This window comes from Dysidea avara, chromosome 1 (genome assembly GCF_963678975.1).
Source record: "Dysidea avara chromosome 1, odDysAvar1.4, whole genome shotgun sequence".
In the NCBI taxonomy this organism is placed as follows: domain Eukaryota; kingdom Metazoa; phylum Porifera; class Demospongiae; order Dictyoceratida; family Dysideidae; genus Dysidea; species Dysidea avara.
The window spans coordinates 18928433-18954495 of NC_089272.1; the positions used below are offsets into that span (position 1 = coordinate 18928433).

General features: G+C 35.2%; 2 protein-coding genes across 2 annotated transcripts in view; both read right to left on the reverse strand.

The window, feature by feature from the left end:
• The window catches only part of LOC136258318 (titin-like), a 105554-nt gene extending 102881 nt beyond the window's left edge, over positions 1–2673 (reverse strand). Inside the window, exons 1-2 of the mRNA XM_066051645.1 lie at positions 2470–2673; positions 1409–1708 (exon numbers count right to left, since the gene is read on the reverse strand). Coding sequence (XP_065907717.1) covers positions 1409–1708; positions 2470–2542 — 373 coding nt within the window. The 5' untranslated portion in view covers positions 2543–2673. The remainder of the gene's footprint in view (positions 1–1408; positions 1709–2469) is intronic.
• LOC136265341 (uncharacterized) overlaps positions 2542–26063 on the reverse strand; it is a 143937-nt gene continuing 120415 nt past the window's right edge. The window contains exons 32-40 of the mRNA XM_066060181.1: positions 25447–25746; positions 24065–25324; positions 22886–23185; positions 19741–21018; positions 17211–17510; positions 11377–12672; positions 4830–5126; positions 2597–3756; positions 2542–2550 (exon numbers count right to left, since the gene is read on the reverse strand). Coding sequence (XP_065916253.1) covers positions 2542–2550; positions 2597–3756; positions 4830–5126; positions 11377–12672; positions 17211–17510; positions 19741–21018; positions 22886–23185; positions 24065–25324; positions 25447–25746 — 6200 coding nt within the window. The remainder of the gene's footprint in view (positions 2551–2596; positions 3757–4829; positions 5127–11376; positions 12673–17210; positions 17511–19740; positions 21019–22885; positions 23186–24064; positions 25325–25446; positions 25747–26063) is intronic.

A 26063-nucleotide genomic window follows, 5' to 3' on the forward strand; every position in this document is an offset into this window, starting at 1 on the left:
TGAAAGTGATCATTATAAATGATTTGCATTAACATCATTGTAACCATTTTTGGCCACCACCTTTGATTATAATTTTTCACCCTGACCTTTTAAGGTCACACCGCTTTCACGATTTAACTGTTTTGGAGCAGATATCACTTTTTTGTATATAGCTTGCTTTTACATGTTCTTTTTTCTTGTGAGAAGACTTTCTTTTAAATCATTATTTATGTATTACTATTCATGCTTGAAAACAATCTTGCAAAGGTTGATTTTTAGCTGATCAAAAGCCTCTCTGATATATTATACTACCTCATTTGCTTACTTATAAACCAGTTGGTTTTTGCTTTATAAGTGGTGGGATAGTAGGGATAGGGATGGAGATGGGAAATCAAATGGTAAAGTGAGATCAGGAAATTGGTTGCACAGGTCAAGTTGCACAGTACATGTAGGTTGTGATGGGATATACTGAAGGTCCAGTGGTCTGGGTTACGTAGTTACAATAATTAGTAATTTGCTAACCATTACAGCTAGTGGTGGACCAGAAGGGCATACAGTCCAACCACTATGCACCTATCAAAATACTCTACTAAAATAACCAATAAATGAGTTGAGTACATTGCTTACACTCGTTAATGAAATTATCACTTTTTGAAAACTGGGAATACTCACATTCGTTGACCCCTTTCAATCCATAGATTTGTAGTGCCCGTCTCCCATAAAGTTTTGCCTCTATCAAATATTGTTTTAAATGCACATCTGTGTATTTGAGTTTTTATTTGAATTTAGATTTTATTTTTCTAATTGGATAGATATCAATAATCATCAAATAACTGTTCTATTAGAGTACTTGATGGTTTTAGATGGGCAATTGACCACTTTAGTCCATCACTAGCTGCAATTTGTAGTGTAACCAATGTATCTCAGTGGATTTCATCTATTGTGTCTGTGTTCCTCATTGTGTAACTGGTTTTTACCCCATCGCACATTCTTTTTACCCACCCCCAATTATAACAAAATAATCTTTAATCTGAAGTTTTCTGAAAAGCTTTTCTGCAATTATTAATCTAGCTACACACGCACTTTCAGCTCACTCTCATAAGCATTTGCCTAGTGTGCATGACAATTGATCATTTGTCATTCACTTAACTCCATTACGTGCTTGCCACTTCAGGTTGGCTTTTGTGTTATGCCTTCATGTTCTTGATCTCCTTCAAACCACCAAAAAGGAAGTCATTTTTATGCAAATATTTGGTTTTAATTGTATTTAATGATGATTTTTGCAATGTGTCAAGAAACAAAAATGAAGAAAAGCCTTAAACTTTGGTTGATGGTAAATCTCAGCAATAGCATAATCTCTTGGTTACAAAATATCATAATCAAAACTTTTAACTGGTACACTGTAACTAATTTTATATACCATACTTACCATAAACTGTAAGCACTCCAGAACCACTTTTACTGGACAATAAATTAACAGCATTACATGTGTAGGTACCCATGTTAGATGACTCCAAATTCAATACTGTCAGCGTACTATTTTTGGTAGTGGGGTTAAATGACAACTCTGATATCATATACTTCATAGTATTTGTCATATCCACTGGAGCACCATTGAAGTACCAACTGATGTTAGGAATTAGTGTACCAGTAGCTTGAAAGGTGAACAAAGCTGTGTCTCCTTCATACCCCATTTGGTAAATGACTTCAGGTCTAACATTTGGAGTAGCTTTACATATGTAAAAAATAATATTATAATGATATGGAGCTATACTACACATTATCAATAAGCTGATAGTATGCAATATAAGAGGCATAGAATTTATCTGAAATATATCAGCATCAAGTTTTTGCCACAACAGATTGGTGGCATTTGTATAGGTTCAATTAAACTTAAATGTATTTATATAATGACCTGAGCACTGGAAGATTTGCAATAATTAATTAAATTTAATTCCATTTAATTCACTTGCCATCAATAGAAGCAACACAAAGTTTGGGTAACAAAGTGGTGAGATTCATGATTATAAGCAGTGCATTCTATTATCATACATACAAGCAGGGGGTAGTAGAATAACCATGGGATGGTTTTATGGTACTTACACTAAATTAAGTACAAGGCCAATCACATAGAATTTATGTAAGGCAACAAGTTTTATGGTAGCCATTACTTGAGTTGAGCAATTGATTACGAACTATGTGAATTATTGTTTGCAATTTTAGTGGTGTGGGGCATGGGTTTTATAAGATATCCAATCTGTTCCCATATCATTAGCTTTATGACATTGTGGTCATAAAGATATTGCCAATAACAGCTACACCTGACCTTACGGTATATAGTCTACAGCAGTGAAAAAATATTAAGTGGGAATTAAATTTGTACATTAACTGATAATCTCCCTTGCTCAAAGATTTTTACTATAACAATCATAACTAGCCTATGAAACTCCTATCTTAATAAAGCTATTTGCTTATATCATGAAAACAAACCTCCTACAAAGTCAAGTCTACCGGGATGACCATAACTCCCTTGATTAGCAAATCCATAGATAACTACTGTCATTAAAGCATCTTCATTAACATGAGTAATATCAGCTACACCTTCTGATATAGTCACTTGTGTAGCATACGCTTCAGTAGTGTGTCCAACTTTTATTGGTACCCATTCCTGTGTGTTTAGTGATATATTCCTTCCTCCTGATATTAAGTGGATCATATCAGGTTGATAGTATTTTGCCAAAACTATGATATTAACATAATGTTTGTAGCCCGAGCGAGTTGTATTTTGAATTGTGGTGCTAGCAAATCTGTTAGAAAACTGAAGCACATCAGGAATAATCATCATCATAGGATCACCAATGTAATCACGCTCATCATATCCACCACGACTGAACTGAACCACCAGTACTGGTTTATTTGATTGAATTACACAATATTCTCCTTGTGATAATGTTTTGGTAGAATATTTTCCTTCATTGATAGTATATGATTCTTTAAAATTGTTACAGTAGAGAGCAATCTCAGTTGAATGGTGTGATGATAATATTTTGATGATGTAATATCTCCTGGTAGATAATGGCATGGTATAGAATACTCTACCCCAAGATGTAACTGGTGGAACTTGTTCTATTAGCGCACTATTACAACAAGTGCTCTGTGGTATCTGGGTTAATTCATGACCACTAAACACAGATACTTGTTTATCAGTAACAATTTTGGTTCCAGTCAAATCACTTGAGTATGAAGATGATCTGATATAAAATGTTTGTAATTTGTTGATAACAAATGAGTATTCCCTGCCAGTGTATAGAGTGTTACCAGTGTTGGTGGTAGCTGTTTGTGTGACTGTTAACTTCATTGATGTATTGTCCTCTGTACCAACTATCAGGATTGCACCCTGATAAGATGAATGATATCCAGGTACTGATATCCCATAATACACATACTCTGTTGAGATACTCGATATATTGTATGGTAGTATAAGGAATGTTTCACTATGTACATTTATTTCATTTTGACCAATGACAGTTACCGCATTACTATCAGCCCTTAAGTAAACTCCTTTGTAATCTTTATTGTTTCGAAACACTGCTACACTGAATGGTAAATATACAATAGTCTCATCACTACCATCAACAACTCCTGCATAGTAAAACCCTGCCACTGGGGCTTCAATAGTAAAGTTCACTGGTGTAGATATTGTATTTATCAATATCACTGATAGTTGTCCACCATTAAATCCTCTGAAGTATCCAAAGTAGTAGTACTCACCAATTGCTGTGTGTAGACATAATATCATTTTATAACCAGATTTTAGAATAGCCACATCACCTGCATTTTTATTCATACTGAATGAAACTTTCAGTGAACCATGAAATGAGAATGTTTGGTATTGTGAAATTGCAAAACAATGTAATATAAAGTAGCTTAGTTGCCAGTGACCATGAAAAATGAGAGTATTTATGTAAAAAATAGTAGAGACCCACAAAATATGCTGGGAATAATGTGTGGTCAAAGAATCAAGAATAATTCTAGAAGAATTGGGCAATGTACCAAGACAATCATAATTAAACTTCACAAAAAAATTTACTGGAAGTGTAACGAAAAAAGATTTTCTTGGAGCCACTTCTAAAAGAATGCTAGCATAAAACCTGAAGAAAGATTATTATCAGTTTTCTCCTATACTGTAAAGGTAAGAGAACTACTGTAGAATGATTATTGAGCATCACATTTACAACTTCTACTGATGTACCTGCTTCCTAAAATTGTTCTGGAAAAATGATTTTGAGTAAAGCAAAGTGAGCTGGATAATTGCTTATGCATAGCATTTACAAAGCATACAAGAGCTAGCTTCTAATGTATTCAGGAGCTCCAGAACCACTATAATATGACAGTCATTGCAAAAATCACTCAGAATTTGTTGTATAAGCTGCAAACAATATATTGTGCATGGCTTAATATATACTTATACGGACACTTGTGACCCATATCATTGACTTGACTTTCATATTTCATTTTTGACTGCATTTGTGGCGTCATATTCAAACCACAGGGGCAATGTCACCAGAAGGTGCAAAGCAAATATACTACTGAAGTCTGGCTATTTATACCCTACTTTCCTTAATAGCAGCTTGTAAGAAAGTAATAATGGTGATACATTGCCAGCACTAGCAGTGTTGGCAAGGGAAATGAAACATGAACACCAAAATTTCCACAAAAGAGGCAAAATATACACTATTGCATATGTCTTTAAAGATTTGCAATGAAAAAGCATCTTTTTAATTTCCTATAATCAGAGGTGTGAAAGTCTTTAATGTACATAAATACATGAACATTTACAAAACACTCACCATTAACAATCAGCATTGTAGAACTAGACTTACTAGACACCAAATTAGCAGCATTACATGTGTAGGTTCCCATTTCAGATGTTTGCGCACTAAATATTGTTAGTGTGCTATTTTTAGTGATGGGATTCAATGACATCTCCGATATCACATAATCCATAGCATTTGCCTTCTCCATTGGAATGTCATTGAAGTACCAAGTGATGTTAGGAATCGGTTTACCAGTAGCTTGACAAGTTAAGGAAATTGTGTCTCCTTCACTGATTCTCTGATTCATCACCTCAGTTCTAACAACTGGAGCTACAATTTCCATACAACAGTAATATAATCACATGCATGATCATCACAATTATGATTTGAACGACATTAACATTGTTCTTGTGTGAAATTAGGTGGTATTACAAAACTGATTACTTGATTTCCCACCAAAAATAGATCACTTTCATGAGTAAGAAAAAAAAGAAAAATTTTACCAGCTAGTAAGGATCATCATACAGTATGTTAGCATCATTATGAAGGTTTGGTTTAGGCTTACCCATGAAAAGATATCTCCCAGAAACCAGCTTTACAATACATTTAAGGTATCTTGGCAGTGTTAGTTGGTATAATCAAGCCCAAACATACCTTAAGTGTGACCTAAATCACTTCTGGACTAAGTTACTGATTTGATGCCTACAAACAATTGTAAACCATATAAGGTAATATTATGGGCTTTTCTTGTGCCCATTTTGGATTCTCCAGAATGAGTACAATGCATGCAGCATGGACTATCATTTGTCCTCCTTTGCATACATTTTCGCTGGCCTTGATTTACAAGTAGTCTGCAACTATACACTGTACTAGTGGAGATTTAATTCCTACTAAAGTACAGACTAAATCTTCACTAGTATATAACTGCAGGTGTAGATGACCTCCCTTGTTTCATTGCTTTTTCTTTGTAATAAACAGGCAGGTTGTGTGTTAAGATGTGCAATTAACTTTATGATTTGGCTGATGTCTATGTTTTATTTAATACAGAATGCTCTGGTTCATCATCCATAATTGTGCTACAAAAAAGTGAACTTATATATAAAATTGTTAAAATTTTAGTTGGGGTAATAGAAGTAAAGAGCCCGTCTATATATATATATGCAGCTATGCTAGTGAGTAGTCTGGCAACAACTGCCCCTTCACATAAAAAGGAAGGGTCTGGTTACTCTAACATTCAAAATTTGTAACGTGCTACAGAAAACAGGTTTTGGTAATTACTAAAGTTTTGTGACATTCATTTTGGAGTTACCATAGATACCATAGAATTACATCAAGACACACGGTATTGTGTCATGTGGCCAAGAAAGCTGGTGCACCACACCATGAGTATATTGAAAGGAAGAAGAAAACAGCTTTTTCAAGTGTACATAGCTCTATGGCCCTTTCTCCAAAGCACACCTTTTTACATTATAGCTGTCCGCAAGGTAGTGTAGGCCACACAGCAAATTTGATTAAATTCGCAACAGCCATTAGTGAGATATGGAATTCAAAGTTTCATTTTAATTTCTTCGTTTTTTCCTTCTTATGTCATACAGGGGCTACGGGACTTCAATTTATTTCACACGCTTTGCAAAAATTGCTATATAATGCAAATGTATACCTCAATTGCGTCGATCTTTTTCACAAATGAAGAGTGTGTAATGGTGGATTCACCTACTAAGTTTGCTGTGAATCTGAGGAATATCCAAGGAGTTATGAGCATTTATTCATACAAGGCCAGAGGAGACAGTCTGGTTGGTCAGGCCAGAGGAGATGGTCCAGTTTGTTAGGCCTGAGCCAGACCAATAATATGGAGCTGGACCAACTTGAACTAGCTGTAATACTCTCATGCAATCTCTGGATGATCATATCTACATGCATATTTTACAGATGTTATTGAAAATGCATGACACGAGTAGTTGCTTATAGTTTCTCACCCTAACTAAAGCATAAAACAACTACACGTATGGTACTTCCAATTATCTTACAGTACGGCATAGCATTTGCATCGTTTTGTACAGAAATGATTGTGGGTTCTACATATCACATAATTATGCTGACAGTTGGCATTATCACGTGTATGGCAGGTGCATCCTTTGATTCTACTTATATCATAATTCATTCTACATAAAATAATCATTAGCATTTCTTGACTTGTCACTCTTGGCTTCTTTTAATAATGAACGAAGGGCTGGCAGTGACAAACTAGGTGCCTCTCATTCCACGGCATGAAGCTTTACACCCATACATTACATGGTGGTCATCTGGATGAGATTTTGAGTAGAAATCACTCCTCTTCAACTACCCATTCGTCCTGTCAAGATACTGAGCAAATTCTCAGTCTCACCCCACATCACATTATTTTCGAATAGTGATAGGCCTTGTGACTGTCTACCAGTATGTTAATGTGATGATCTGTTCACTTCATTGCATACAAACCAGTATACTGTAGTATACTGCATTTTTGTAGCTGTGTAGCCTTTTTATTGTAGCTGTGTGAATTCACTGTATACAGCTAGCTAGCTGCCTGGTCATTAATAATAAAATAGCTAATATAGCCCCTAGCTAGGCTATTCTATAAGGTGGCCATGCTGCATGGGTTCCCTATGAAATTTGGGGGGAAAGTTGCAAGTTGCTATAGCTAGTTTTACTTTAAAATTTAGCATCAATTTTAATGCATTATCAAGCCTTTAAATTGCAAAATTCTGCCCTGGGGGTTGCACCAGCCCCAGACCCCCTCAAATTTCTAATTGTATAACTGTACACTGAGCCATAGCAAGTTTCATGCTGTGTCCCCTGTATGTCAGGTCTACAATTACCTACCTATTATACATAGTATAGAAAGTCTGAAGAACAACAGATAGGCTTTAGCATATTTATATAGCTAGTTAGCAGTGAAATGTCACTAAAATTGTATAACTGAGTGTCTAATTTTCAAAAATTTCCTGTGGGGCATGCCCCCAGACTCCCCTAGAATGCTCATGCTTTTACACTTTGCAGACTTTACACACTATGCAGCAACTCCTCTCTCATTGGCAGCACCATGTATATAGTAGCAATTTCAACATATACAATGGCCTGACCAACTCAATTTTCTTTCCTCAGGCCCTGTCACATTAAAAAAGATTAAACTTCTGTCACGGCTACAGGGTAAACCAAGTATAGAAATAATTTGAAAATTGGCGTGTGGATAGGCTGATTATCGTAGCAGTGCCTTTTGATAGTGTGAATAGTAATAGAGTTACAGCGATAAAGTTATAAACCAAAAACCAAACAAGTGTAAAATCGCGGGATTGAGATACTCAATAGAGCAGTCACCATGGGGTAAGAAGATGTACAAAAAATGCCAAAAAATCCTTACCAGAGTTCAAACCAGGGACCTCCATACCTAACACCTGCATCCTTAGCCACTGAACTACTGCTACCTTGGCTGATCACCTCACCTAATTTCTGCTTTATAAATGAAAATTCTAGTTTAAATCTGCTTATAATCAAACGTTTGTAATTTCATAGATCTACCAATAGAAGTACTAGATTGTTTTAGAACATTCTATGTATGTTCTATTAGAAGTCCTCAAAATATGTGCACTCTATTAGAGTATTACAATAATTTCTAAATATGTTTTATTGGAAGTCCTCAAAAAATGTGCACTCTATTAGAGTATTACAGTAATATTACCCAATATTGAAGTAAATCATGCAATATAATACATTATTAGTCTGTCTTCAGTAGTCATCATTGTGTCTGTATAGACAAGCTATTTAAAAAAATTAAATTTTCAAAAGAAACTAGGGGATGATATAATATACAGTGAATATACACGCTACAAAAAATACGGAAACAAGTAAAAAATGTTACAGCTGAAATGAGAAATGATCCAGCAGTAAAAAGCAAGGAAACAAGATTAGATGACTACTTGCTAAAATAAGACAAACTTTAATGCCTACCTTGGCTAGCATCTTGAAATGAGGCCATCAAATTAGTCAAAAGTAGGGATTAAAGTGTGTCTCATTTTAGCAAGTAGTCGTCTAATCTTGTTTCCTTGCTTTTTACTGCTGGATTATTTCTCATTCCAGCTGTAACATTTTTAAACTTGTTTCTGTACCATTTTGTACATGCGTATTCACTGTATAATTATTATATCAACCCCTACTTCCTTTTGAAATTTTTAATTTTTTAAATAGCTAGTTTGTTAACATTTTTGTCTAGCTAGCTAGCTATATTATACTCTTTTTGTTTTCCACATAGTATAAATATCACTTAAAGCAGCTCTTTTACCTTCGTACGCAATAAGTGCCTCCAAAAATCATTATTGTTTTTCTGTATTACAGTAACTGTTTAAGGCTTCAGCTGCATTTCTAATGGCCTAAAATGTTGAGGATTTTACAGTAAAACATTGCTGGAGAGTCCACCATTATAAGAGTGGAACCCTCACTTTTAGAAGCCTGGATCCCAAGGTGAAACAGCCCCTCAAAGACATTATTAGCCTACCTCACAAAAAAGTTAAACTGGAAATTAAGACTATATAAAACAACTACCCAGATTAATAAATGCTAGAGACAACTCCTTGGGGATTACACCCATTCACCCTCATCTTACGCACACATATTCACACTTTGTTAAAATCACGTGTTTGAGTTGTGGTGCGCGCCGCAACTATTAAGTGCCACAACTATTAATTATCCTTCGAGAAGAACAAAGAAACGGATGAATGATGAAAGTAAACAGCATGGTGCAGCGGACAGAACATAATTGAAACAACAGATTCATGAATCCGCCATCATTGCCTTGGCTGTCTGAAATTTCTGGAGCTGTACACCTAGCGCTACCCGGTCTTACAGCAGGCAGGCAGGCAGGCAGGCAGGCAGGCAGGCAGGCAGGCAGGCAGGCAGGCAGGCAGGCAGGCAGGCAGGCAGGCAGGCAGGCAGGCAGGCAGGCAGGCAGGCAGGCAGGCAGGCAGGCAGGCAGGCAGGCAGGCAGGCAGGCAGGCAGGCAGGCAGGCAGACGAAATGTAGGTGAATTTCAAAATTTTAAAAACTCACTGTACATTAAAATATTTGACTTTTCGCTTCGTTTACCCAAGGTAAAGCATCATTATTACAGTACTTATGCATTCCAGTTTTTTTTAGGTAAAACTTATTGCAAGGCCATATTTTAAAGTGCAAAAATCTATGAAACCTTATGATTTCTTACCAACCCCTACTATACAGTACTATTGTACTTTATGATAAGAAGAAATGTGAGTAAAATAAATCCTAAAGTCAGCCATAGGCTTATTTTGAGGCCTAATGAAACACAAAAAGAAATGCACACAAATTCAGCTAAGGCCACTCCAAGAAAGTTTATTGTTTCCCATTTTCCGCCCGCATGCAAATTCTCTTCCTGCATGGTCATTCATTATTGTTGTCAACTGAACATTTATTCATTATTTATCCTGTGATTGCATAGCAGTATCTAATTTAGCATTCAGAAAGCCTATTTAGTTAGCTTTTCACTGTTCAGGTTCTTAGTTTAAATATTTCTACTGCATTCTTAAATTATCTGTACATTAGTTAAGACAAATGGAAATGGGAAATAAGGAATTTTCTTGGAAGTGGCCAAAGCTGTGAAAAAATGGTGTGGCTTTAAAAGTCAGGGGTGAAAAAGTTGTGAAATCAAAGGTGGTGGCCAAAAATGGTTGCAATGATGTTAATGCTAATAATGGCTGTGTGCATTGTTAAAATTTATTAAAATCATTGCAGCCATTTCTTGGTCGCCACCTTTGATTTCACAACTTTTTTATTACCCAGGATTTTTAAGGCTGTACAATTTTTTCACAGCTTGGCTGTTTTTTTTTGTTTTTGTTTTTTTGTGTCGATGCTATAATTTATACACTGCTGACAATATATATGAGAAGGTAACATATCTTTACATTTTGTTTCAGCATGTTTTGATACAAAGCAAAATGGGTGAATAAAGTATACTTATGTATATGATTAGGGGAAATGTCAACTAAAAATGAAAGCGCTTAAAAGACAAAGCAATTTATTAGCAAGAAAAACCTAAGGAAAAAAATGAAATATAATGTATCGACAAAAGAAGATAAACTCAGCTGTGTCACCCAGGATGTAACAACGCACTGATTCTGAAAATAAATTATAGGTGTACCACAAACTACATATAAAAGTGCTACCATTTTGTTTGTTCTTCAATAACATTTTCTTTGATAGTACTGGTATAGCCTTAGTGGCAGCTTAATTACGTATGTAAAAACTGGAAAATGAAGCACAACTGAGTGCTGTACTCCATCATACAACTAAATCATGTGACTTAATAGATATTAAAAATAGCTGACAAAAAGCAACAATGAGAATGTTTGACAACCCAATATACTGGCAATATTCTAAGTCTTTTAATGCTCTAAATTGGAAGCTGACAATTTTTGTTCATTATTTTATGAAAATTGAGTATCTGCTGTCCTCATGGACACATCATGCAGAAGTAAATCAAATAGAAATCTAAATCTTGGCATTGTAATGTGCTCAAAGATACATGACAAACCTGTTTGGCTGCTAGCCTTTCCAGGATTACCATATCCACTACCACTGGTAAATCCATAAGTAGTTATTGTCATCAAAGCTGCTTCATCGAAATGGAAAATTTCACTTATACCTTCTGATATATTGACTACTGCTACATAGGCTTCAGTAGTGTGTTTGACTTTTATTGGTACCCATTCCTGTGTGTTTAGTGATATATTCCTTCCTCCTGATATTAAGTGGATCATATCAGGTTGATAGTATTGTGCCAACACTATGATATTAACATAATATTCATAAACAGAATCAGTTGTATTACGAATTGTTGTGAAAGCAAAGCTATTAGAAAATTCAAATGTGCTATGAATTATCATCATCATAGGATCACCAATATAATCACGCTCTTCATATCCACTATGACTGAACTGAGCCACCAGTACTGGTTTATTAGAATGAATTACACAATATTCTTGTTGTGATAATGTTTTGGTATGAAATTTCCCTTCACTAATGGTGTGAGATTCTTCATTGATGAAATGCAATTGGTCTAAATTGTGACAGTACAACTGAATCTCAGTCAAGTCATGTGATGCTAATATTTTGATAGTATAATATCTCCTGGTAGCTAATGGCATGGTATAGAATACTCTACCCCAAGATGTAACTGGTGGAACTTGTTCTATTAGTAGATCACCACAACAAAGGTCCTGTGGTATCTGAGCTAACTCATGACCACTAAACACAGATACTTGTTTATCTGTAACAATTTTACTTCCAGTAAAATCTCCTGTTGATCTGATATAAAATGTTTGTAATCTGTTAATAACAAATGAGTATTCCCTGCCAGTGTATAGAGTGCTACCAGTGTTGGTGGTAGCTGTTTGTGTGACTGTTATCTTCATTGTTGTATTGTCCTCTGTACCAACTATCAGTATTGCACTTTGATAAGATGAACTATATCCAGCTACTGATATCCCATAATACACATACTCTGTTATCACACTTGATCTCTTGTATGGTATAGCAAAGAATGTGTCACTTGACCCATTTGCCTCATTCTGACCAATCACTGTGACTGCATTGCTATCAGCCTTTAGGAAAATTCCTTTATACTCTGTGTCATTAGGAAATACTGCTACACTGAATGGCAAACTCACAATAACTTCACCACCACTATCAACTACTCCACTGTAGTAATATCCTACTACTGGAGCTTCAATGGTGAAATTGATAGAAGATGATATTGTATTTAGCAGTATGACAGATAACTGTCCATCAGTAAAACTTCCAAAGTATCCCAAATAGTATTCACCGATTGCTATATATGCAGACAATGATTGAGAACATGACACTTATGTATATACTAGTATATACTATAGGGTAAGTGATAATTATAATGCCATTTATATTTCCACAAACAATAAACATTTTCAGTAATATAATATCCAGGAATATAGTTTCTCTGTTAAATGTGGCTGTATTATGTTTTTGTCATCATCCTTCTTATTCTTACAAATACAAGCAGGTGAGGTATTATTTGTTTGAAAGGTATGGTATTACAGATTTTCAACTCTTCTATCATAATGTTCTGCTATGACTGTCCTGTTAGGCTATATTTATTTCAAAGCTGCTTGTGTGGCTGTAATAATACTATTGGATCTCTCTAGGCCTGAGTCAAATATGCTCAAACTTTTGCCCAAAATGCTTCAGGAATTTCCCAAACTTTTCACCCATTATGCTCTATAATGCTTGCTTGTGTTCCTATTATGCTTTCATTATGCTCCTAAGTTAGCAACATTTGTGACAATTCTCATGGAACATTTTAATCAGTGAATTCTCTATTGGAGTATTTCACTATATAATGACTGTTCTATTAGAGAGTACGGATTTAAGGAACTGCTCTATTGCAGTTTGCATTTTCCACTGACTGCTCTATTAGGGAGTATCAATCTATTTTCATGGAATAAAGCTCTATAGTTTGAAATATCCACCTAATATGCAAGCATTATGCTGGAATAGCACTCTAGCCTGTTATGCTTTTTATTATGCTGGCATATTTGACACAAGCTTAGATCCCTTTATGCAGAAGCAATACTAAGTAACTAGTTGCTATTCTCTAGTGTCTAATTATAACAAAAACTATGTCCAGTATAGTATCATTATGCTTTCACCACTCCTATTATGCTCCAAATTATGCTGCTATATTCAGTGCATGCCTGCAATATTAATGTGATAGTTGATGTCAAGCATAGCTGCTGTATAACAACTGCAATATTGTATATGTGACCCAAATTTTGGAAATTCAACCACATGGGTGCATTTTATACCTAATGATTAAATAGCAAGCTTTATTATATCACTTGTTTGCATTGTTCTAGAGTGTGTCATGTTGATATTTGGGCTTGGCAAGCCTCTACAGACAGTCTTTCCAATGAACACTACAGGGTATAACAGAAATTGACATGTTTCACTATTTAGCTCATCAGCTCATCTCTGGCTACTAGAAATACTGCATCCTTTTGAGTTAAAAATGGCACATCCTTCTCTGCACGCACAAGATTGAAACCATTCTTGACACCTTGTTTAGTATATTTTTGACATATAAGATACTTCTGTCCAGTATTAGTAATTCATTTTGTTTGATTCCTCGAAAAATAATGAATTACAAAATGCACAAATAAACAAAAAAAAACGAGGCCGGCTAATAGTATATAGCAAACTATGTACTGTAATTGAGATACTTTAGTTGATTAATTCCGTATTTAGAAATGGATTTTTTAGAAGTACATCAGCTTGCAATATTAAATACATACATTAATTTTACTGTAATTCAGTGTATTTTGTAAGTAATTACCATATAAGCAGAAATTTTGATTAAATTTGGCAATCGGTGAATGGTTACAAAATTGCCAAATTACATTTTGCCGTTTGTGTAATAATAATTATTATTATTATAGGAAATAGAATTGCATGTGTGTTAAGACCTGCTGAAAATCAAAGCTGTGTCTACTTTTGCTATTGTTGGTTTCTTCTTGGCTGGTGGTTTGTGTGGCAAGTTTAGATTTCTCTTAATCTTTTCAATGGCTCCATCTGTTCGGCCTCTATGGGAGGGCTAGCCATTTAATTGAGCATTTAATTTTGTACATGTTGCAACTCTTAAATATAAGTAATTGCAATCCAACTTGTGAAATGGAGGATGAAAATATATTCAGGCGATCCATACGCAGTAACCATCACTGAGAAAGGAGGCAATGTGATTGGGCACAATACTCCACGCAAGATCATGTTCCCTCTTCCTGGAAAGGTGAGTGGCTCTCAAAATTATCGACTCCAATATTCAGCTTTCTTTCACCTGATTTTATACCACAGCCGGTAGCCACGTACACACTTTTTCACCATGTGTAAGTCCAGCTGAAATTCCATGTCTCTGAAAGGCTTGCTGACACACACATTTACACATAATACATTTTGCCAAATTAATTTTTCACTAAATGCAATTTATCAAGGAATCGCCAAATATTCAGTTTGTCAAAATTTCTGCTTATACGGTAGCTATTTTGTAATTTGTTGATCACCACTTTTGGAAAAACAACTTGAATAAACAATGTGAAGAACTATTTTCTGAACTGTTTATAGCTTTTATATTCTACATGTTTCTTACAAAATATTGACAAAGCTTCATGTATTCATGCAAGAGAGACCTGACCCAGAAGAATCAATGCTTACATAATCAACTGTATCAAACAGTACGGTGGCACTGTTTAAGTAGGGATCCCCCAAAAGTGACACACGCTGCCTAAAATGCTGCCTTTAAAAATCATCCTAGAGACATCTTACATGATATAATTCACCTTTATAGATACTATTAGTCCATCTAACACCAAATACAGCATTAAAAACAAGAAAACACTTACAGGCGGCCGGATATAGAATTTTTTTAAATCACCGAAACTCTAATTTTAGTGCCTGCCTGCCTGCCAGCCTGCCTGTCTGACCACAGTCACAAAGCTGGAGGCAAACGAAGTAGCGCAGGACCACCGTTTTATGCCACAATAACAAATTCACCAGTGACATGCGTATTTTGTTCTGACGAGTGCTGCTCCTTGTCTTTCTTTTTATCTTCAATCAGTCTGCTTGTTTTCTTGATGCAATGAAGCCATATTGAGGCATTAATTTTCCGTATCAACACTTCCTTGAGCAGCATAATTATTTAGATGCCACAAAATCATTTAAAGTGCTTACGCTTGGTAGATACCTGTAACTTTACAATAGGTGATTCGAGACAATTCCCTTGGTTGATTAATAATGATCGAGCATGGGGACCATACCTCTTAATAATCTATTACTCAATCACAATGACCACAAACCCTTATTATTAGTCTAGCTGCATTCATAATGGTAGTACAATGAAAATATGAAAATAATTAATAGTGACATGCCCCCTGGTAGGTGAAGGCTGACTCCTAATACTCTAATACAACAGTCACCCTAATGGGACAGTCATACTTGTATAGCTGTATGCTAAACAAAAAACAAAACAAAATAAACTAGTACATTTTAAAAATTGTTAATGAATTAGTGATCCAAATGATAAAATGTAGTGAAACAAGAGACGGATGATGGTATTACAGCATAGCTTGGTGGGTATTGTTGTAATACCATCATTCATCTCTTGTTTCACTACATTTTATCACTTGGATCCCTACTTCATTTTTAAATTAATATATATTTTTTAAATATACCATAAATGACGAAAGTTTGGTAAACGTAAGTTTGGCGAATCAGCATGCAAAGCAGGTTGGCAGACAAAAGTTTGGTGAATTACCATGCAGGTAATATGGAACTATATATTGAATAGCTGATTGACAAATAAAATATGGATAATTTCCTCGATTTGCCAAATTTACCAAACTTTAGTCACTCCAAACTTTCATTGTTTATGGTACTAGTAATTAATGATGTACACACAATTAAATTATTGGTGTACAAACTTATCATACAGTGCTTTAGTAGACTCCCAAAATATATTACATCCATTTTACTCTTACAGCCAGCTGAACACTATCCGTGTACATGCACCAAGTTTGCTGAAATGGTTCTTGAAAAGCTGACCATGGTGTGTTGTATGTATGTTCATATCTATGAATGTATCCATAATACTAATAATGGCCAGATTTTGAGAAGTAGACCTGATTTTAAAGTAGCTTTTAATGACTTTTTACTTGCAGGCATGTCATTAACGTAGATCTGAATGTGCATATATCAAATTGAATCAACTACAACAATGAAATATAATAGAAACCAAGGCAAAGCCAAGGTTTCTATACATCACTCTAACACCAAAATTGAAGTAGTTTATACTTCAAAGATGCTAGTTTCCAGTGTCTTAGAAAATGATGGGTGCGATTTGGGGATTTATGGTTAGCCATAAGTCTCTTGATGTCAACCAAACTGCCTCAAAGTATATTCACCAATAAGAGGCATCAAAGTGAGATTTGCATACTATTTTCTAATTCTGATAAGACACCTGTGTCTTATCCAGTAAAACACCTTGCCACAAACTTTGACAAACAAACTGCCAACTTTATAGTTTCTAATAAAAATTAATTCCAGTCACATGAGCTAAATCATTACAATATGCATTGCTAGGGTTCTTCAGTGAATAAACATCCCTCAAAATCATGTAATTACGTCAGCTCCATGGAGCCTCAGTGACACAGCCCTTACACCACTCCTTCAAGGTTTTTTATCCACTGAAAAATCCTAGCAAAGCATATCTTGCCTATGTATACTAGTATAATATTGTGCATACATTGTTTCAGTTTGCAGTGCAACATAGCTGACTAACACACTTACCATTAACAGTTAGTTCTCCATAACCAGTGTCACTGGACACTAAATTAGTAGCATTACATGTGTAGGTACCCATGTCAGATAATTCCACATCCATTATTGTTAGCGTACTATTTTTAGTAGTGGGATTAAATTCCATTTCTGATATCATATACTTCATAGTATTCGTCATATCAACTGGAGCACCATTAAAGTACCAACTGATAGTAGGAATTGGTTTACCAGTAACTTGAAAAGTGAAAATAACTCTATCACCTTCATTAAACATCTCATGTATCACTCCTGGGCTAACCACTGCAGCATCTGCATGTATAAGCAAAGAATAATTATATGCATTATATTCAAACATCCATATCCAGCCAGCAAGCCAGCTACACACACATACACACACACACACACACACACACACACACACACACACACACACACACACACACACACACACACACACACACACACACACAAACTTGGCTAAAAAGTTCATCTGCTAGTTAGATTAGACATTTTGTAGTAAATCTCAAAAGGACAGCTACTTTTAGTAGGAAAAAAATGTAATAAAAATCATGGTGCACAAACTTCTTTCAATCAACATCCCTATAAATGTGGAGCTTTCTGAGAAATACATTACAGCCATAGCTGTAGAGTTTTTCCTAAAACATCAGTCAATGAGTGTTTAGTCAGGAAGATAAATGGGTGTAATAGAAATTTTAAGTAATAGTTGTAACACGGGCATGAGGGCTTTGCCTAATATGTACAGATGGCCAACAGCCCAATGTGGCCCTCATGGTGAGGATGTATGTACATATCAGGCAAAAGCCCAAATGCCCTGTGTTACAGCTAATATGTAACTCTTCCCATCTGCATCAGGCTGATATCCTGCACAGGATGATCAATCACTCAAGCCAATACAAGTGCAACCACTGGATATACAGTGGAACCTCAGTTATCTGAACCCCTTGGGACTAAGGGTGGTCCATAGCTCTGAAAAGTCCTTATCTCTGAAACTATGTTTAAAATAACATTAAAACATTTTTTTTAATTTCAGTATTATCAAATACCCTAATAGAACAGTCACTACTCTAATAGAGCAATCATTTCTATAGTTCGGTTAACCAAGAATCTAGATAAGTGGGGTCCGGATAACTGAGGTTTCACTGTATATGCATGCCAAAAATTTTTGATTATGGGCCAGCAGCTAGTATGTTCTGGTTACGTTTGATTACAATGAACAGACAAATCTTGGGAGACTTTTGGATAAATGAGTTTAATGTTTTAATCAGTGCTATTGTATCATTTATGGAATAATTATGATTGTAGAGTGGATACTTCATGCAGAACTTCATGATGGGGGCATGGTCCATATTTAGAAGGCTGTTGCTATTATTCCGGCAGTCACGTGAATAAAAATAGAACTTGGACAAAAAAGGTCCTCAAATGGAAAAAAAGAAAAACACAAAATGCCTTGAGTCGGAATTGAACCCGGGACCTCCAGTGCTTGAGGCCAGAGTCATAACTATTGAGCTACATGGCTCCCAGCTACCCAACTCCCTTAGTTTCTAAATTATATGTCTCCGAGTGGAGTAACTATATTGAAAGTGAAGAAGAAACCAAAGCTGAACACGACCCTGCCCCTAACGCTAAAACTAGTTTTCGCATCCCCTAAAGTTGAATGCTCGGAGCAACCTACTAGATGCGTGCCCTAAAGTTGAATACATGGGGCATAGCATACAACTAGTGTGCTTGATAGTGAGAAATCTAGTGGACTGCTAGAACAATAGCCCTGACAAAATATTTCCAGATACCAGAACAATAGCGACCTCATATTTAGAAACATGTGGAAATGATTGGTGAATAAGCTATATCACTAAGCACAACATTTTTCAACTTGTAGAATAGTGAGGATAACAAACATTCTCCGTCTGAGTAGTTTTCATGGTGAAATCCAAGTTGTTCATATTAATCATGTAAGTAGTGATCAATCCCCACAATCAATTTCAGCCTTTATGTCTATATAATTGCTACCCAGATGTAGCCTGGATGGCTCATTTGATCTGAGATGTGAAAGTGTTACATTTTAAAATTCTTGCATAACTACATTATTTACAGTTGTGCTCAAATGCAACACCATCTTGCGAAAGTGCGACCAATTAAAAAACTTGCTAATTAAACGGTGTGGCACCCATTTAGTATGTGAGTATTCATCCCATTTCATTTGAGATGACTAGTTGTGAGTGAAACAGATACCACGCCCTTTCATTAGTAAGTTTTAATAGCTTGCACTCTCGCGAGATGACATTACATTTGAGTGGTACTGTAATAAAACTTCCCTGACAAATTTATACCTAGTGTACAAAATTTAGCATGACAAATTAACATTATTTTTGGATAGAATTGTAACAAATAAAATTATCAAATCACTGTGAAAGAAATTTGCAGCTGATGGTTGTGGCAGAAAAATCCCTATAGTAGTATTGTACTTTATAATGTTAATGTTAGTGAGTACATAACCTGTAAATAAAATATTGAAACAAACCTGTTAGATAACCAACTCGTCCAGGATGACCATAGCCTTCATATGAGGTAAAACCATAGATATTGACTTTCATTAAAGCAGCCTCATTAGTGTGGATAACATTAGATACACCTTCTGATATAGTCAATTGTGTGCTGTATGCCTTTATGGAGTGCTTTACTTTTATTGGTACCCATTCCTGTGTGTTTAGTGATATATTCCTTCCTCCTGATATTAGGTAAATCATATCAGGTTGATAGTATTGTGCCAACACTATGATGTTAACATAATGTTTGTAGCCGGATCGAGTTGTATTATGAATGGTGCTGATTGTGAACCTGTTAGAAAATTGAAGCATATCAGGAACTATCATCATCATAGGATCACCAATGCCATCTTCACCACGACCATGACTGAACTGAACCACAAGTACTGGTTTGTTAGAATGAATTACACAATATTGCTGTTGTGATAATGTTTTGGTATAATATTTTCCTTCATTGATGGTGTGAGATTCTTTGAAGTTATCACAGTATATGTCAATCATAGTCAAGTTAAGTGAAGCCAATATCTTAATAGTATATGATTTCCTGGTAGCTAATGGCATGGTATAGAATACTCTACCCCAAGATGTAACTGGTGGAACTTGTTCTATCAGTGTGTCACCACAACAAGTGCTCCGTGGTATCTGGGCTACCTCATGACCACTAAACACAGATACTTGTTTATCTGTAACAATTTTAGTCCCAGTCAAATCACTTGTGTATGAAGATGATCTGATATAAAATGTTTGCAATCTGTTGATAACAAATGAGTATTCCCTACCAGTGTAGAGAGTGTTGCCAGTGTTGGTGGTAGCTGTTTGTGTGACTGTTAGCTTCATTATTGTATTGTCCTCTGTACCAACTATCAGTATTGCACTTCGAAAAGATGAACTATATCCAGCTACTGATATCCCATAATACACATATTCTGTTAGGATACTTGATATTTTGTAGGATATAGCAAAGAATGTGTCACTAATGCCATCATATTCATTTTGACCAATCACAGTTATTGCATCACTATCAGTCCTTAAGTAAACTCCTTTGTATTGTCTATCATTTCGAAACACTGCTACACCGATTGGTAAATATACAATTGACTTGCTACTACCATCAACAACTCCTGTATGGTAAAATCCTGCCACTGGAGCTTCAATTGTAAAGTTCACTGGTGTAGATATTGTATTTATCAATATCACGGATAGTTGACCACCACTATAGTATCTGAAGTATCCCAAGTAGTATTCACCAATTGCTGTGCATGTACAAAATCCATTTGTAAGCATTGAATTACTAATAACAGGAATACAACACACAAATTTGGGAATTACGTACAGTGTATATTTCCACATTATGTTTCTTAAGGGCTAACAAGTGTAAGGAAATAAGAAATTTTACATTTGAGTAGGGATCATACTAATGAAAAGCAATGAAACAAGGGAAGTCAGACTGAAGTAGGGATTAAATGTTTGTTTCATTGCTTTTCATTGCTATGATCCCTGCTCAAATGTACAATTTCTAACTTTTCCTTGCACTTGTTTGCTTACTTTTTATAGCCTGATTTGTGACTGCATGGTGAACCACTGCACACTGAATCAAAGGAAAGAATGCATAGCGTCATCCATAAAAGTCAATTGAGTGATTGAATACGAGCCTCAACTATCAATTATTACTGAAAGCAATGTGCCCATTTCACTTCATTTTAATAATTATCCTCATCACCACCAAATTTGTAAAGGCTCCAATCTACTGTTTCTAAACTACTACAACTTATAAATCATACTGTAATACATACAGTGTATCGAAATACTCACTCTAGAACAAGGAATTCGATTATCGAGTTGTTATTTACACAATGGCAACCACAAAGCCATTATATAACTTTTAAAGTGCAAAAATTAGCCTGGGCGGAACCACACATAAAGTTTCACAACTTATCAGTCTAGTGCTGCTTATTATAACACAATAAACATCACTAACCTGTTGACAGTTAAAGTAATTGTCTCCTAGTCTGGTTTCAGGGGTTTAAGCAAGTGCACATTCACATATGCACTTGAGGCCACTGATACAAGGTGCACAAAAGTAGCAATGCACCACTGTAGCCTATATAACCCTTCTCCTTACTGTTTCTCTTCATTAGTAGTGCCAATATCACTTCGAATAATTGTCTACAATGCTTATTATCAATCATCAAAAAAGTGTGCGATGATATCATCTTGGTGCATGAGGGACCAGTTATCCCTGTTCACTTACGGGTGTGATCATTACAGGATAAGCACAAGGGCTATTAATCATTTGACAGAAACTACAGAGCACTTAGAAAGTGATGCTACAGGCATTTATAATCAATTCCACCATATGTCGGTTGTGGCAGTGAGTGGGTTATTAAGTTTGTCTGAGTGTCTTAGCTAAAGGCTGTTTTGCACTGTGTAGAGTCTATATAATTTACTAGACCCATTTTCCCCTGAAGAACTGTTATAACATCAGAAAGACAAGTTGATGTTTTAGTTGAAATGCTTCAATTTATATCAGTGAAATTTGAGACATCCTGAAAGTTAAATGGCTACAGCTTCTGGAAGGCTGTGCTCCCCTGAACCTTTATTTCCAGAGATTCTATACTCTGATCAGCCCCTGTCACATCAAAAACTTCCTCTGCCAATGGTATGTATTACTGACTACTACCATAAATGTTATAGATCTGTAGTGTGTTCTGCATATATGTAAGAACAACTTGGGTATCAGTTTGTGCATACATAGATCAACCATTGTAACACTGCCATTTGATGGTTTAAATGAAATCCAAGTAATGGCTACAAGGCAAAGTGTAATATTGTAAGGTCAATATTCTAAAAGAATGTTTACTTAAATGTCAAGGAAAGATATCCAAAATTTGAAAACAGACTTCTACACCTAAACACACCATCAAGTCACAACTGGTAGTTATCCAACTCCTTTAAAATCTGTCTTATCGTTATGATTGGAAATTCTAAATTATAACAACATATCTGGAAAATACGAGTTTATATGCTAATTATTATAACTATAATAGTAATGGAAGTTTCTATAACATTCAATGTGAATTGTATTACAGTCCAAAATTTGTTCTATTAAATTGAACTTACGGTTCACTGTCAAAACTCCAGAACTACTATCACTTGACACTTGGTTAGTAGCATTGCACGTGTAGATACCCATGTCAGATAATGTCAAATTCATTACTGTTAGTATACTATTTTTGGTAAAGGTATTTAACAACATCTCTGATATCATATACTTTGTAGTATTAGCCTTCTTTACTGGAGCACCATTGAAGTACCAACTAATGATAGGAATCAATTTACCAGTAGCTATACAAGTGATCAGAGCTGTGTCTCCTTCATTTACTGTCTGATTTATCACTTCAGGACTTATAACTGGAATACCTTAACACAAAGTACACACAACAAGGTTAACATTATTATATTGATACTGTATACATTCGATGAGAAATTTTTAAGACTGAACTTAAATGTCACCATTATTTTGTAATTGACTACAGTTAACACATTTAAAAACAAGTGCTTCCTGGTAACCATGGTACTTTTGAACCGTATAGAAGTCTGTAGCATTCAGGAGAAGTTACAGGTTTCCATGTTTCATGATGTCCTGTTTAGGCCTTTATGGACACTATCAAGAAGTACCAAACTCAACATGTTAGCATTAGACAATTTATATATATAATCAAAGCATACTTATAATCATATAAATTACAATTAGAATTTTTAGTGATGTGACAGAGTTTTTTGCACAGTAGATTCATACGCATACAGTGAGACAAAATGTTTATTATAATGGACAGCCATACTGATATACTATGTAATTCCACTACAGCCAATCAAATGATCAATGCTCAATTTCTGGTAACAGGATAAATAGTCTGTGTCAAACCTCTTTAACAGTCATCTAACTGTTACTTATCCATTGCCATCACATACCCTGAAGAGTTGCTACAAGGTCTACAAATGTATGCAAAGAGCATAAAGCAATTCTGTTCAGCTTTTCCTTCATTACTATTCAGCAAGATCATTGATCACTGTAAATCACTACAAATGCTCATTAAAATTTCAAGCATTGATTCGAGTAGTAGTTAGAAATAAAAAAAACATTACATTACATAGCAGTAACCAGTGAAGCTATAACAAATGTACAATGAACAACATAATAAATTATGCAGTCTAAATTGGTTATCAGACTGTGTAAGAAAGAAACTTCTGTGAATATTAGTATTATTTGGTTCTTAATTACAAATATCATCAACTAACCTGTTGGATTACCAGGTCTAGCAGGATGACCATAACTTTCAAGCTTAGTAAATCCATAGATAGATGCAGCCATTAAGGCAACCTCATTGACATGGATAATTTCAGCTACACCTTCTGATATATTCACTTGTGTAGCATATGCTTCAGTAGTGTGTTTGACTTTTATTGGTACCCATTCCTGTGTGTTTAGTGATATATTCCTTCCTCCTGATATTAAGTGGATCATATCAGGTTGATAGTATTGTGCTAATACTATAATGTTAACATAATGCTTGTAGCTTGTATTACGAGTTGTGGTGATAGGAAATTTGTTAGAAAACTGAAGCACATCAGGAACTAGCATCATCATAGGATCACTAATACCATCTTCATCAATACCATGACTGAGTTGAGCCACCAGTACTGGTTTATCTGAATCAATTACACAATATTCTTGCTGTGATAATGTTTTGGTAAAATGTTGTCCTTCATTGATGACATGAGATTCTTTCAAATTGTTACAGTAAATGTCAATCTCAGTCAAGCTAAGTGATGCTAATATTTTAATAGTGTATGATCTCCTGGTAGCTAATGGCATGGTATAGAATACTCTACCCCAAGATGTAACTGGTGGAACTTGTTCTATCAGTAGATCACCACAACAAAGGCCCTGTGGTATCTGGGCTAACTCATGACCACTAAACACAGATACTTGTTTATTTGTAACAATTTTAGTTCCAGTCAAATCTCTTGTTGATCTGATATAAAATGTTTGTAATCTGTTGATAACAAATGAGTATTCCCTGCCAGTGTAGAGAGTGTTACCAGTGTTGGTAGTAGCTGTTTGTGTGACTGTTAACTTCATTGTTGTATTGTCCTCTGTACCAACTATCAGTATTGCACTTTGATAAGATGAACTATATCCAGCTACTGATATCCCATAATACACATACTCTGTTATCACACTTGATCTCTTGTAGGGTATAACAAGAAAAGTGTCACTAGTACTGTTTGCTTCATTTTGACCAATCACAATCAGTGTATCACTGTCTGCTCTTACATAAATTCCTTTATATTGTGTATCATTATAAAACACTGCTACACCGAAAGGTAAACTCAAGATAAGTTCACTGTCACCATCAATAACACCTGCATGGTAAAATCCTGCTACTGGAGCCTCAATTGTAAAGTTTACTGGTGTAGATATCGTATTTATCAACATCACAGATAGTTGTCCATCAGATATGCTGCTGAAGTATCCCAAGTAGTATTCACCAACCACTATGTGCATACAATATTGATATACAAATAATACATAATAAATATATACAGTCGCAATCATACAATGATATACACACACCAAATTAACAACAATGTACATGGCATGTACTGAACAAACTCACCATTAACACTCAGAACTCCATAACTGGTGTAACCAGATACTATGTTAGTAGCACTACATGTGTAAGTACCAACGTCAGATAATTCCAAGTTCATTATTGTCAGTGTGGTATTTTTAGTAATGGGGTTGAATGACATCTCTGATATCATATACTTCTTATCATTTGCCTTCTCTACTGGAGCACCATTGAAGTACCAACTGAGTGTAGGTATTGGTGCACCAGTAGATTTAAATCTGAATAAAGCTGTGTCTCCTTCAATCAGAGTCTCGTTAATCATTTCAGGAGTAATAACTGGAATGCCTTCATAAACATATTCATTAAAAATTAACCCATGAAACATACTTGTCTACATACAGTAGATATACACACTATACCACATACACAAAGATACATCTACATTCTCTATTAGGGACCACAAACTGAAAAATCAACTTTTACAAATTGATCTCCCTACCATTGTGGGATGTTCATCGTAGCATACAGTACCATTGCTAGATCCACCATGAAACCAGAAACATGATTGTTGTCTTCGCAGAAATATCACTCACGATTTATTTTTAAAATTTTGTGCTCCATACAAAAGACCTAATGAAACTTGCTACTTAGCCAGACCTTAT